General features: G+C 32.3%; 1 protein-coding gene across 1 annotated transcript in view; it reads left to right on the top strand.

Annotated features, from left to right (window-relative positions):
- The window catches only part of LOC123698921 (Down syndrome cell adhesion molecule-like protein Dscam2), a 149730-nt gene that overhangs the window by 106340 nt on the left and 28117 nt on the right, over positions 1–15273 (top strand). The window contains exons 4-12 of the mRNA XM_045645746.1: positions 741–939; positions 1294–1449; positions 3031–3162; positions 3347–3482; positions 7373–7557; positions 7865–8137; positions 8468–8569; positions 12752–12896; positions 13196–13458. Of these exons, the coding sequence (XP_045501702.1) occupies positions 741–939; positions 1294–1449; positions 3031–3162; positions 3347–3482; positions 7373–7557; positions 7865–8137; positions 8468–8569; positions 12752–12896; positions 13196–13458 (1591 nt within the window). The remainder of the gene's footprint in view (positions 1–740; positions 940–1293; positions 1450–3030; positions 3163–3346; positions 3483–7372; positions 7558–7864; positions 8138–8467; positions 8570–12751; positions 12897–13195; positions 13459–15273) is intronic.

A 15273-nucleotide genomic window follows, 5' to 3' on the forward strand; every position in this document is an offset into this window, starting at 1 on the left:
AGTAACACACTAACATTTCACTAAGGAATTTGAGCGTTATATAAAAGTTTTAGGTCCAATAAGCTTACAAACTAAAGTCAGCGGTTCCAAAGATGCCACATTCTACGTACACACTTGCACTGAAACATGAATATTTAACCAAGCCAGAAAGCTAACTTTTGCAAATATTTTATGCAATTCAAACTAAAAATGTGATTATTTGAATTGTAGAAATGTTTGTTGTGAATAAGATTTTAACACTCAATTATTTTATACATTTATCTAAATGACAACTATTACTACTTATCTACTAGTAGTATCCTACTATCCTATCCTACTAATATTATAAATGCGAAAGTTTGTGAAGATGTATGTGTGTTTGTTACTCTTTCACGAAAAAACTACTGAACCGATTACAATGAAATTTAGCACACATATAGAGGGTAACTTGGATTAACTCATAGGATAGGTTTTATCGCGAAAATCCCAATGGAACGGGAACTATGCAGGTTATTCTTTGAAAACGCGGGCGATGCCGCGGGCGGAAAGCTAGTAGTATTATATTATCTGGGCTAATACAATAAAACTAAAAATTTGTTGAAAATGCAATGAAGGCAACTAACTCCAAAATTCTTTAAACGCATCTAGCGTAGGTACCTATATTTCTTGTGACTGTTCGAAAAAGTAAAATGGATTTGGAATGACAAAATTTCATTAAATTCATTCAGTACTCCAATACTCATACATATTTTCCATTGCAGTTGGACTGGCTGCTCGTAGACAACACGCCGGTGACGTCACTGGCGGGGCTCCGCAGGGTGCTGGCCAACGGATCCCTGGAGTTCCCGCCCTTCCCGGCTGACAGGTTCCGGCGAGATATCCACACTGCCACCTATAGGTGTAGGTTAAGGCTGAACAGCGGCTTCGCTATTTTATCTAAGAACATTCACGTACATGCAAGTAAGTTTCATTAGATAATGTATTTGTAAAGTTTTATATTGCTTTTATACGAAGTTAATAGCGCAATTTTTGGTGAAATTATTATAATTTACTGACCTACATAATTTGGTAAAATATGTAGTAGATTATAGATAGTTATTACTAGAGCTTTTGATTTTATTTACATCCAGTTAAACTCAATTTGATGAAAAATAATTCAAATACAATTTAATTGCATCAAAACATAAAGTTAAGATAAATTTTATACATACCTACATATTTTCGTGCCTTTTCCAAAAACCTAACCCACATATAAAAATAAGCTTAAATTTGACTTCCATTTATTTAAAGTTGAAATTTTTTTTACATTACCAGTACTAAACGTCCCATGGGAGGTGCATGTGTCAGATGAATACGTGATGGCGGGAAACGCCGCCATCTTGCGCTGCACCGTCCCGCCGCACTACAGCGAACGAGTGCAAGAAACCGAATGGTTCGCTGATGATGAAACTAGCGTATTTCCTTATTTAGGTAAGATTTTTCTAGAATTTTCTATGACTTTTTGAAATATCTAAAACGCAAAGAGTACAGAGCCGATGGTTGAAATTTGGCATGTAGTCATTGATATACAGGTAAAATATAGAATTTGGGATGGTACAACTATTTTTTCTCAAGGAAACAAATTATTTTCTATAAATAATATAATTTTATGTAGGTTAACAAAACCGTCGAAAAACTTAAGCAACCCTTGTAGTATTGAGCGACCTAATTGAGGTAACCCTTCAAAAATTCTAAAAAAATATATATTTTTATGTCAAGGATCTGCAGACCCATTTCGCCAACCCTTCTGTAGGATAATTAAAATATTAAACGATCCTTATTAGTGGTTACAAATCCGTAATGTAATATAAAGAGACTTCTTAGCCATTGGCTATTCATATTTTAAGCATTGTTTTTAATCTGTCTTCAAAAATATATGACTATGACATAAATATTTACTCTTTGTGAGGAAAAATCGCCAATTAAATTAAATGAAAATTTTTAAATAATCCCTCGTTCAGAGTTTATGTACCACGGGTAGTAAAAAATAATTAATCAATACCTAGTAGACATGATATTTTCTTAATAACAAAAAAAAATTCTTTAACACACATACTACTTACTAATTTCACAGGTTCCTGTATACATTATAAAAGCATTTGTAAATAAACGATGAAACTACATTTAAAAACCTATTTCAAACTTTTCTAGTCGTTTGCATTACTTTTCCTCATTGAACAAAAGTTCATTATAAAGCAGGACTAATAAAACTTTGACAACTCCGAGTTAAAGTTCAATTTCTTGTATTATTCTTAAGAGCTTTCATATTATTAATTCATTGCTTTTCCATTTTACAATAAACCTATTATTTTAAGTTACTTTCTTCTTGTTTTTGTCGTCTAGAGAAGTGTCATTAGCATTGACCTTGATAAAAATATTTATAAAAATTAATTAGAAAAGAACAATAAATTGATATTTTTTATTATTCACTATATTTTATAAGGAAAATATGATCAACTACGCATCCTGATATATTTCACCTCCAAGCCTTCGTCACACACCTCGAAAAAAAAAATTGCTAGTCTAAGAAACGTTCTGAAACCTTCCTTAATAAGAAATACTTTGAAAGAAATTTCAGCAAAAGCTATAGCAATGTGAGTCATTCATCATACGCCCTCAGGGAATAAAGACTTGAAAATTTTGTGGCTTTGGGGAAATTTTTAATTAATGTCTGTGAATGGTGTTGCAAAAGAGTTTAATCCTTGAGTTTATTTGGTGAATTAAATCATTATATGTCTGATACACTCCACGAGTTTCCAAAGGAAATTCGTATCTTTGGACAGTTTCTAAATTTGAATAATACAGCGGAATATTTTTAAAATTGTGTTTTTTTATTTATTAAAACAATCTGCTAATATTTATGCCTCTAACAGAAAATAATTTAATTATATTTTTCTTAGATATTTTTAATCTAAGATTTTTACATTGAACATTCAACGAATTCGCGGACTTTATTTTTTTTCTCGTCTTTTGACGTTTGGTACTGGCATAACACAACTTTTTTTTAAACAGGTTCAAATTACGAACGCCTCGATGACGGCTCATTGTACATAAGCGCCGTGAGTCCAGAGGACCGGTATACCGTGTTTCGGTGCCAAGTTCGAGATAAAATAACCAACAATGTATATTCTAGTCAATATTTTGGTAAGTTTATTATAAAATTAAAATATTAATAACGCCACGTTTAAATTCTTTTACTATAAAGGTAACGTGACATTTTGTTAATGAAGGTTATTAATTACCTACTTTTATGTATGTATAATAATACCACCTTAAAGTGTCATAATTCAAAGGCGAAACGTAATTATGATGTCTCCTCCTTAATCAGGTCACATAATAGTAACAGAGCCGAAAGGGGAGGTGCGGCCGCGATTAGCTGTTGAGATGCGGTCGCGGAGGGTGCAGGTGGGCCACGATGTGCGGTTACCCTGCGCAGCACACGCTTGGCCAGTTCCTACATACAGGTAATTTGATAGTAATCAGATTGTTTTGCGTATTGTTATATGATATCAAGAGATTTGGGTTTGATTTAAAGTTGATTGATTCGAGGTTATTTTGAAAGTCTGTTTGTATTTCTATTTATTGTACACATCCTATTTAGATCTATAACATATCACTGTAAATTAATCATATTCCATCATAAAAGATTAGTAAAACAGGCTGTATTGGATATAATGTGTTTAAAGTTTATGTCTGAAATGATTTGTCTAAAGCTTTTCACTTTCCTAAATATATTCATGCCATTTACGCTTATGTAAAAGCATTGTTAAATGTATTCATATCTACCAAGCTAAATAACTTTGTATGGTTTATTAAATAAACAAAAATATTATTACGCTAAATGTCTCTCCAACTCCGAAATGACGCCGTAAATATGACGTCCCTGCCAGCTATTGCACGAATTACGTTAAATTTTATGAATTTTAGAGTGAGATTTATTTTATAGGCCTATTCTGTATCATACAATTAATTTGCATGAATTTGTATTACTTATTATTTGTGCTACGCATAATTTAACACTTAACACGTGATACACATCCGAAACTGTCAATTATAATAAACATAGTCTGACCAAACTCTGATATTTTCTTATGAATGATTTTACGCGAGTATAAGGTATATACATTTGGAAATTAAATACTTTAGTCTCCCGTGAAAAGTGAAAAGTGTTCGAAACATAATAAATAAATGTCATAAAATCCTTCAAAAAGTCTTTAATTTCTGCAAATCCTCTTTACAAGTGATTTACAACAGAGGGAAAGCAAAACATTACCTAAACGTTTATCCCGCACATATGTATTCGAAACGATTTGTGTCCTATAAAAAAGCTCCTGTATCTGACAAGTTAAGCGTATCGCATCTTTGCTGAGCAAACAGATGCAAGCCTGCAACTGTCGTGTGTCGAATGAAAAATGAAAACAATACGGGGATTACGCTCTGCCAACCGCACGGGAATATGCAGACGTATCGATGCCGATACTTTTCGAAATTAATCATTCATTCATAAAACTATGTAATATGGTAGGAGAAGACCTATGATGCCCTACCCTATTTAATATACTAAATAAATAGCCTACTATATGACTATGGTTCTATGGCTGTATTCGGGTAGGAGAGTAGGTAGTATAAATCAGATTTTCCAAGACCATAATATTAAGCTACTTAAAAATAGTGGCTTCCTTGTATCCTTCACATCTTTGCGTAAACTAGTCGCTATTACCTACCTATACATTTTTTTTAAATTTTAGTGAGCTAAGCCATTTTTACAAATTAATATTAAACAAATCGACTTTTCTCATTCAGTACAATATTCCCATTATTTTTTCTATCTCATCGAGAAAACCGTCCTGAACAACTGCAACAGAAATAAAAACAACATAAGAAACCCTTATCATTCTTTTCATTCTGAGTATATAGATAAAGACTGTTTACTGTTTTATGACAACTCAACTCATCGAATTACTTGCGTCTTACCTACGTATTTACAACAAAGCATCACGATCCCTCACAATTTTTTTACCCTTCTTTGGAGGTAATCAAGACTGAAATCCGCAGCTTACATTCTTTGAATAGGTTTATTATTTTTCGTATTACAATCTTATTCTGGGATTTGGGAAGGCGCCTTTTTAATTCAAAAAATAATTAAAACAAACTGCCTTAGAAATATATTACAGAAAGTCCTTCAATTATTTTTATTCCAGCACATTGTCAAAATGTTCCACGAAAATAAGCGTATTAATTGAAATAAGAAAATAAAAGCAAAAAAATTGGAGTTAGATGAATTTCGATGAAATACATAAATTACCATAACTGATGACTAACATAAATATTAAATCAATTAAATATTTTCAAAGTCAAATTTTGTGAATCCTATTTAAAAAGCGTAGCCGAATAAATAATCCCATAAATTTACGTGGCAAATTGGACGTTTTATTTGATGCGAATCTGTTTTGATCCTGTGTGGATATTTTACCACAATTTTATAATTTCAGCCCGTGATACGTTTTAACTGGCAAGAAGCAATTTACTCGGAACCTGGCAAATAACATTATACCCTCGTAAATGTATTTGCGATGAATTTATTTGGCTGTACTGCCTATGTTACACGTTATTCAAATACGTATTTGAACGGTCTATATATGGATTTGTTTACTCCAAATATCCTATTTATTGCTAAAATATTTTAATTAAAAACTGTTACGGCAAATATTACTGCGTAGAAAATTCCAATAATAAAAATTTATTTTTGATTTTCTTCTTTCATATTTTACATTTACACTATCATTAGATATAGATAGTAGTTCTTGTTTTTTAAAACAGATTTACTATTTACGATGCAGCTGCATCTTAATACACAAAGGCTATATTGCCCTGCACTTGCCCTGCATATAAATTGACGATTATGTATAGGTTTTACAAACTGGCAATATAAAAAAAACTACATCCACGGTTTTTTTTATAAACTAAAAGCTTTGCGGGCAGTTCTATCAACAAGAAAACGTTTGTATAGGTGCAGACCAATCCAAAACTTCAATTCATATTGTATTTACTTTGGTTTGCGACAAACTATCAGAGTAGTTTCGCTTTGGCCAATACCAACACAGACGTCGCCTAGATCTTTGAGATCTTGTTTATACAGTATTTGTCAATAATTATACGAAAACTTTGGCAATAGAAAACATTTATATTTATTTTTCACAATGCACATGATATTTTAACAAGATCAGTGATTATAAAATTTTCATCTAGATTAGACAGTTTTAATTGAAATTTATCTATTATTTCAGTTCTAATAATAATAATTAATAAAGTAATCCATTAACGTCTAACCGCACTATATCTCGAAGTGATATAACTTTCATTTCATAACCGTCGTGGAACCTTTTCAATTTACTTAGTTCATATCTAACGCTTGCTAGTAAAACTTTGCTCTTTGTTAGTTTATATGCAAGTTTATTTGCGCTATAAAAAGAAAATTACGCAGTTGTATGTGCCATAACTTTCATTCCGTAAAGGAAAAATCCTTTAAAATGCAAATGTCTTAGTGCTATTCAACTGCATTCAAAACTATTTCCAAAAGGAAAGCTAACTCGGAACATAGAAGATTTCAAACCTCAGCCGTTCCTTTTCGAGAAATTGCAGCAGGATTAGACGACATTTGCTAGCAGCTTTCTTCTACTGCTTTGAAAGTACCCGCACAAAAGTTGAACAGTCACGTCCGTATTACCCAATGCTTTCGCCGTAACAAAGAAAGCGAATGTGTATTCAAACAAGACCGACTCACTGGACTCATTCGAATCGCATTTTTACAATTTTATACATTACAGATTTTACAAATAAAAGCTATATACCTAACTAAAACTGCCGCGCCGTGGATTTAAAATTTTATTGCAGTGAAAGTACCGCGTTAGTTTTTATTTTTCTTTCAGCGTGCTCGATAAGTACAGAGACCGTAACGTTAGCTCGATTTTAAATAATTTAAAATTCACTACGGTTTTCTAAAGTATTTACGATATCGGTGCTGCTCTAATTCGTTTTAGAGTAGAGCTGTTTTACTTATTCACGTAATAGAATTAAATAAGACGGTGTTTCTTTCGACATCTTAATGTATGAATCAGTGACTGCTAAAGTAACTTGAATTTGCCTAAAGATTTTGTGATGTTTTTTAATTTGTATATTAAGAAACATCACAAAATCTTTAGGGTTTATCGACAAAAATGAGATGAGCCACAGACTTAAATATCAACATTTCAAATTATTCTTCTAAAATTATATCTGGTCAGAGTCTAAAATTATTTGAGAGCAGCAAATTAGCAACATAATATGTTTCTTACAAAGTAAGACGTCTTTCTAGATGGTTCCGTGAGCACCACGAACAACTAATACCCATAGAGAAGACATCAGTGTATCCACGAACTAGGATACTGGGTGGGCTACTCCGCATACAATCCGTGCAGAGGGAAGACGCAGGACGCTTCATATGCTGGCTCAATAACACTGCCGGCAGTGATTCTGTCCATATTTCACTCATTGTTACAGGTGTGTATAATTAAGTTTCTTTAGATAATAATTATAATAATAGGGGAAATGTTGGTAGATTGGTTGAAATGGATACGAATTTTGGAAATCGCATTTTAAATTGAGACAGCTATAAAATTTACTAGATAGAGAACGCATAAATTAGACTGTCCGTCTTACACTCTTTGGTTAAATGAAATAACAAAAATGTATAATGATGCTAATTAATGACCGTAAAAGTTCTAATTTTTCTATTACAATTTTTAAATTAAATATTTTGCAACGAAAACAAAAATACTTGTCAACTGTTATGTATACTTATTTCTAGAACCAATATCCGTCCGAATAAAACCAGATTTACTACGACCGAAACTAAACGCTGACATAAGCATGGAATGCAAGGTGTCCGGCCATCCCATTGAGGTTGTATACTGGATACACGACGGCAAATCCGTGAAGGACACAGACAGAATACGAATCTCTGAAGATAGATTGAGATTACATATCAAAAATACGCAGGTTATGGACCAGGGGATTTATCAGTGCTTCGCAAGTAGTACGAGAGATCAAGCTTATGGAATCGCTCAGGTTTTAATTGAAGGTACAAGGAAATTTTAAATCTTTAAATGTGGTAATGTGAATGATTTGATAATAAATAAATGAGAAAATAAAAGCATATAGTGTAAATTTAAAAAATAAATTAATTTTGGTTAAACTGATACTAAGTTATATTGACCAACATCAAGTAATTTCTTAATTATGACCAACATAAAAGAATAATTCAAAGAAAATGCAATCAATGTTTAGGGGGAAACACATCATGAACGATATAAGAAAGTAGTCCAGTTTGACTATTGCATCTCGACAAGAATGATGATGTTAATTATTTTGATTCATAATTAAAACTAATCGCCTTAATTATTATTTATAGTATCAGACAACAAACGTGATTCTGGCAACCGATCCCGACGTGCGCCCTTCGCTCGAAGCACGCATACACACGACGCTGACTGGAATTTCACTGGCAATAGAGGTAAGTACTGCATACAAGTAATTATAAATAAATAATTAACAAGTTTGACGAGATATTTTTTTAATTACTGTGTGATGTGTGTTTTACATTCCTTTCATTTAAGAAACTGTTGCTTATAAACTTTGGAATAACTGCTTTCTATCTCCTCGGTCTAATATAGGACCAATGTTCGCAGAGCAATATAGTAAGCTTTCTGAAAAATTTTATTTAGAAATGTTTATTGTAAACGTACTTTATCCCAAAGTTATGAAGATTATTTGCCGTCGGAAATTTATCCATGATTAAAATTTTTAAGAATCGTAGTTATAACTGGACAAGATTATTTCAATAGTTTTACAGCAAGCATACAATTCCTTATCCTAATTGACTATTCAGGATCATTTTATAATACCCAAATACATTTATCTTCCTTGTACAAAGCTTTTGAACGTGTTATATTACTAAAGAGGAAAGATAGATTCACAGTCCAATCTAGAGTGTCTATAGAGAACCGTCGATACCTCTCAAAAACGAGAGGTATCGGTACACGGGAATTTGTTTATAGAAGCCGAGTTTTATTTTTCATCACGTGGTATAGTTTCGAATCGCTTTTAACGTATTATATGAATGAAAGTGGGGATGATCAAATACAAACAGGACTTTTTTATGTCCATAAATAATCTAGTTTCTTATTATTATATTGAAAACTATGTATAGGAAATCAAACAAAAGGATTGTGATAATATCGCTTTAAAAGTATTACATTATATAATACAAAAAGTGTTATTTATCTTTATCAAGACATATCTATTACATAAATTTTATAATAAGATAAACTTGTTTCATTATGATGTTCCGAAATTAAAATTGTGATCTCTACAATGCATCAAGAAGTTACTGTACAAAGTACAAGATGTATAAAATAAATTGAATTTTAAACAAGAGCAATAACAATAAAATGTTCGGTGTAAGAACTTTACAAAGTATGGATAGAACATGATGCTGTGTTTTCATCGTATTTGCACGAAGACATACAACTTCATAAATTCTTAAGAAGATTCGAAGATTCAGAAATTAAAGAAATGTGTTAAATATAGACCACATTCTTTTTTTGTAACTGCAGTATCCTATCAAGAATATAAATAAATATTGCGTGAATAAAGGTAACTTAAATATACTAGAAAACAGGACTCAAATACCAACAACATCAATAGGCGAACAGAACCACGTGGCAGACTCAATTACATAATATCTAATATAAACTCTAACATCATAACAAGTTTTAATCTGAAACTGATACCAGAGCTTTAATCTGATTGAACTGCGGATGAAAAGAAAAAGATAATCAAACAAAAATAAATATTGCGGTTATTAAGGTTATTCTGAGCGATATGAACTCACAGTTTTAAAACCGAAATGTAATTAGGATAACGAGTATCGAACGGAATAAGTACAGCGACTCAACTTTTTATCCGCTCTCGTTTCCTTCATCATAAAATATTTAAAAGTCCATTTTTAAGCGCGGATCGCTGCAAGCTATTAGAGTCAGCTCTTCAGCTGAAACAAAGAGCTGCAACGACGGAGCGCGCCTGCCGGGTGCCTATCGCGCCACAACACTATGTACGAAACCGCAAAAATCCCAATTAAGATCCTATCTCCCTACGTTAAGGTCGTTTTTACCTATTAAACGTGCGGCATATGAGTCCCTTTGTGTCATTATTAATTTGCTCCCCGCTATTTGGTGTCGCTGCTCTTGAGAGCTTAAGGGTCGTCGCAATGCACACATGCTACCTATTGGCGTATAGGAAACCATATTCCTTTAATGACTTGTGTAATGTTGCGTTTTAATTAGATAGGTTATTCTGAATACGCTTTGTGTAGAGATGAAAGAAAAAAAAGCGGACAAGACCCAGCACTTACAGCGTTAGGGTTATTTTTAGTAGGTACCTTAAAATCAACCCTACAAGGGCACCAACTTCACTTCGTGTTTTTGTGTCTCTTGTATACATATAATATAACGAAAATAGTGTAGCCCTTCATTTTATTCAGGAAAAATACAAAACTGTGGTAAATTTTCTAAATCTGAAAAAGGCATAATAGTAAAAACTTGTTGGAATAAAAGATCTTAAACTGTTGTTGATAAGTCTCATACATTCACCAACATACATGTAATCAAATCAAAAAAATTATCCAGTTACCTCAATCAGATAATAGCAAAAGTTAATTTATCAGTAATTTAATGAATATACAAGATCTGTGATACAAATGTATGAGACAGACGTGCTCTATAAATTATGCAAGTGGTAGACCCACAGTTAACAAGCCTCATTTGTTCTTGTCGTGTGCTCAGAAACTATTGGATATCGTATTGTTTTCCAGTTAACGTTTAATTAGAAAGATAAATACCGTTTTCCACGTGTAGGGAATAATGAAGATATATTCCTTGAGGCTTCAATAAGGATGGAGTTATTTGTTGTTCTTTATAGGACTGTACGAAAATTATTACTCCAATTAATAACATTTTTTTTTTTCAACTCCACAAGACATTTTTATCTTCGATTTTATTATATTTCAATAAAATGTTGATATTGTAAACTGAGTAAAAATATAATATCTATTAAAATAAACATATTGAAGTAATTTCGGTTAGAAATATAAAATCATTGAGGGCATAATTTGGATTGTTCACGATAATAAGTTAAATACCTATAATGTAATAGTTTGAAGGTCAAAGTTTGAACTATTCCCGAATTATTACAAATTTAACACAACACGTTCCACCTGCTTCATATTAAGCAAATTAACGCGAACTAATGCTGTAAATCTGTTTACTTTCAGAGTAACTTGTAACTTTCTACCGTAATAAATTCAGCCGAGTAAGTACTTCAGTTACACGAAATGTACAAATATTATTCCACAAAATTAAACAATATCTAGCCGTGGCAGAAATGCTTTGCTAGCATTATATTTCATTTGCGTTTACGGCTATTATTTCAATTCTATTTCGGTTTTCATTTTAGTCCTCGCAATTGTTCGCGATATATGGCATTCTATTATGTTTAAAATGTTTTTGTAAACATTGAATCCAATTATTCTAGTGTAAAAGGATGTATTGTTTGTAGGTTCGTACATACGCTCGTATCTAGATAAGATTAAATGTTGTAAGCGTATTAAATCTCCGCACAGGCTCGCTTAGAAAAGAGCAACAATTGCCAGCTGTGTTTTACTAAGTTTTAGCGTTGTACGAATAAAAATTTAGCAGTATGCTAGCAGTGGGTTGGTTTTTATGAACCAGCGTTAAACATATGTAAAGTTAGGTAGCTATTTTAGAAGTGAACATAGGCGATTATGACTATTGTAAAGTACCTGCTACTTGTTCGATATATTTTATCTATTTTTTCTGTGATTGATCACCGAATTAATTCTTCATTTATCCATCTATAATCAGATACAATTAAATCACATCTACAGGAGATTCATTATATTTGATTATAACAATTTGTGAAAATCTTAAAATAAAGAAAAAATTATGAACACACTTAAACCATGTCCTTTTTTATAAACCACAAGTTTACAAAGAACAGACTACGAACATAATGCAGCGAGGTTCACCATTCTTCATGCAAAGTATCTTAACAGGATAAAAAATTAGCACAACAAAGCTAGGAAATCCGCATTGTACGGTATAATTTCATGAAAAATACAGGCTTAGGAGAGTCGTGCCGCGGACCGCTGGGCGGATTTGGCCGGCTCGACCTACCTACATAACTGCGAACTGCTTAGTCGATACGCAAATTATACTGAAATCTCCTAGGCACTCAGCTCGGTGAAAATTAATGAACTTATTTTTCTTATCTCTACTCACAAACGACTTTTGCCGCGTGAAATAATATCGCGTATGAATTACTACTGAAAGAACGGGCCAGCGTTGATTAAATAGAATGGAAAAAGAACAAATCGAGAATATTTGGCAAATAACTTTTTCTCGCATAAAATAAAATGTGGACTTGACTATTTTGATTTAACTTTGGTTCATTAATAAGTGGGAAAAAAGGTTTTCTAAAATAAATAAATAAATAGAAACATCAATAATGATTCTACTATGTACAGAAACTCCCTAATATTACCCGATACCTGTATAATAAAATTCACAAATTTGTAATAAAGGATTGGACATATTCATAATAAATTTTATTTTCACAGAATCAAAACCTGAGCTCGTGTACTGGTTTTCGGAACAGACTCTTCAACCTGGCCCAAGCGTATCGCTGAAATGCGTAGCAATGGGACATCCTCCACCGCAATTCACATGGACTCTAGATGGGTTTCCTATACCCACTAATTCACGGTAAGTCAAAGCTCTAATTACAAATTAAAGTGGTTTCAATTATACGTCATAACTTTTATAACAAAATATCGCGGGTAATAATGTACGTACCTATACTACGCTTTCATTTGATTAGCATAAGTTAATTATCAGAAATTCGGTGCAGAAATATGAAAATGCAATAAAAATATACTTATAAGTTTTTATACGATAAATTACCCGTAGAACCTATGCAATTTAAAAAGTGAATAAACCTTTATTTCCAGCACAATTCTAGTCATCCTGTGTAGTCATCCATCACTAATCTAATTTTTCACCAGATTTGTCGTCGGCCAGCACGTGACGCTGCAAGACGACGTCGTCAGTCACCTGAACATAAGTCGCGTGACAGAACAAGATGGCGGCGAGTACGCGTGTGTGGCCAGCAACACCGCGGGGAAAGCGAGCCACGCTGCCCGAGTTAATGTATACGGGCTGCCCTATATACGGGAAATGCCCAAAGTTACAGCTGTCGCGGGCAGTGATTTGAATATCAAATGCCCGGTCGCTGGATATCCAATTGAAGCTATCACCTGGGAAAGAGGTAAATGTGTATTGATTTGATTGAGAATTATGATAATGTAAACACGTTATGCCCAAGTGTCTGAGCCTGACTTATTTCATAACATTTCGGTGTAACCTTTGGGTATAACAATATAAAATACATATAAGTACTTTTTATGTTTTTGTGTCAAAAGGTCGATACTTTTATTAAGTTTTAATGAAAATTTATGCAAACAGTATATATTTGTTTATTCCATTTTTATTACGCCGAAGCATATTTATTTCAATTTCGGCACATTTCAATATTTGCAATATTTAATAAATTAATAGTTTTATTGCAATAGAAAATATTAAGCAGCTTCATAAGCTTTCATAAACAAAATATTGCCCGAATGCAGAAACAAATACAGCACGTGTAAAGAAGAATTAAGTCAGTACAGACACTACAAACAAGGTGACCTATATTTATAAGCCCAACCACTTAATTCAAGCACCTGAAAAAGCCACTTATATAAAATACATAATTAGGCGGCGTAAATATTCTGTAAACACACAATTTATGTACAGATTGGCAAAGTTTCTCAGAGCGTTAGTAAATAATATATTTATTGCTCTATTATATTTTTAATAGAGTAAATTTCGCTTTTAAATATTTTTAATAGCTCTTTGTTATAAAATATTCTCAAGCCTTTGAATATTCATGAATAATGAAATTTGCTATTCTTTCGCAACTCGACTTTTTATTTAGTGTGATTCTATTAACAAAATATTAAATGCGTATTATTTTCCCTTATCTTTCTATTTTTATTTTCCCTTATTTCATGTACGTAACGAAATAAATGATGAATAACGTTAATAAAGTTGTTGTACCTACATTTAAATCACGTCCACATATTATAGATTTTCCGATCCAAACCTATAAACAGCACCTTCGAAATTTTTTTCACAGAATTTAGCTAATCAAAAACGCGTGGTGCATATAATAATGTTTATCATGAAAATAATACTTATCATTTGAACGTGATGAAAGTCATCCACTTAACATGGGTCTTTCTGATACCTATATTATATAGTATATAACAAAATTAGGTATAGGAAGAGAGCTCATTTATTACTGATAGCTAAAGTGATCAAATCGTGTATTTTCCGTTTAAACGGGCCCGGAAGGACACTTTAGTGTATCGAATTAAGCCCGTGGGAGGTCACGGGGAGGTTCTTTCGAGCAACAGGTCGTTAAGGAAACTAGAGTAAGTAAACGGAAAGTCGTCTGTTTTTCCTTACACAATCTTAACTGAAGCTAGGTTGGACTATTGTCTTCTAAATTGTAACGGTTTCTTATCAGGACTTCACAGATGTATGGTATTGCCGATTACTTTCATGAATTTAATCTTATAGATAATACATAATTAGTTTTATATTTAAACAACCATGATTGTATTGAATAACATTTATGAGAATACTTGTGATAAATTACTTAATTATTTTCACTTTAGCTGCTTCCCATTTCCTTTATTACATTCTGAAACGTTTTGCAATAATGTAATAATTGTATTCGATACATAGAAGTTAACTCAAATGATTAATAATAAATAGTTACACGCATTATAAGGCAATTATACCTATAGATGAAAATTAGTAAGATTAAATAAACCAATCTATCCATACTAATATTATAAATGCGAAAATAACTCTGTCTGTCTGTCTGTCTGTTACTCAATCACGCCTAAACTATTGAACCAATTTGCATGAAATTTGGTATGGAGATATTTTGATACCCGAGAAAGGACATAGGCTACCTTTTATTGCGAAATATGTACCACGGGCGAAGCCGGGGCGAACCACTAGTTTTTAAAAA

The sequence above is a fragment of the Colias croceus genome, chromosome 17 (assembly GCF_905220415.1).
Source record: "Colias croceus chromosome 17, ilColCroc2.1".
In the NCBI taxonomy this organism is placed as follows: Eukaryota; Metazoa; Arthropoda; class Insecta; order Lepidoptera; family Pieridae; genus Colias; species Colias croceus.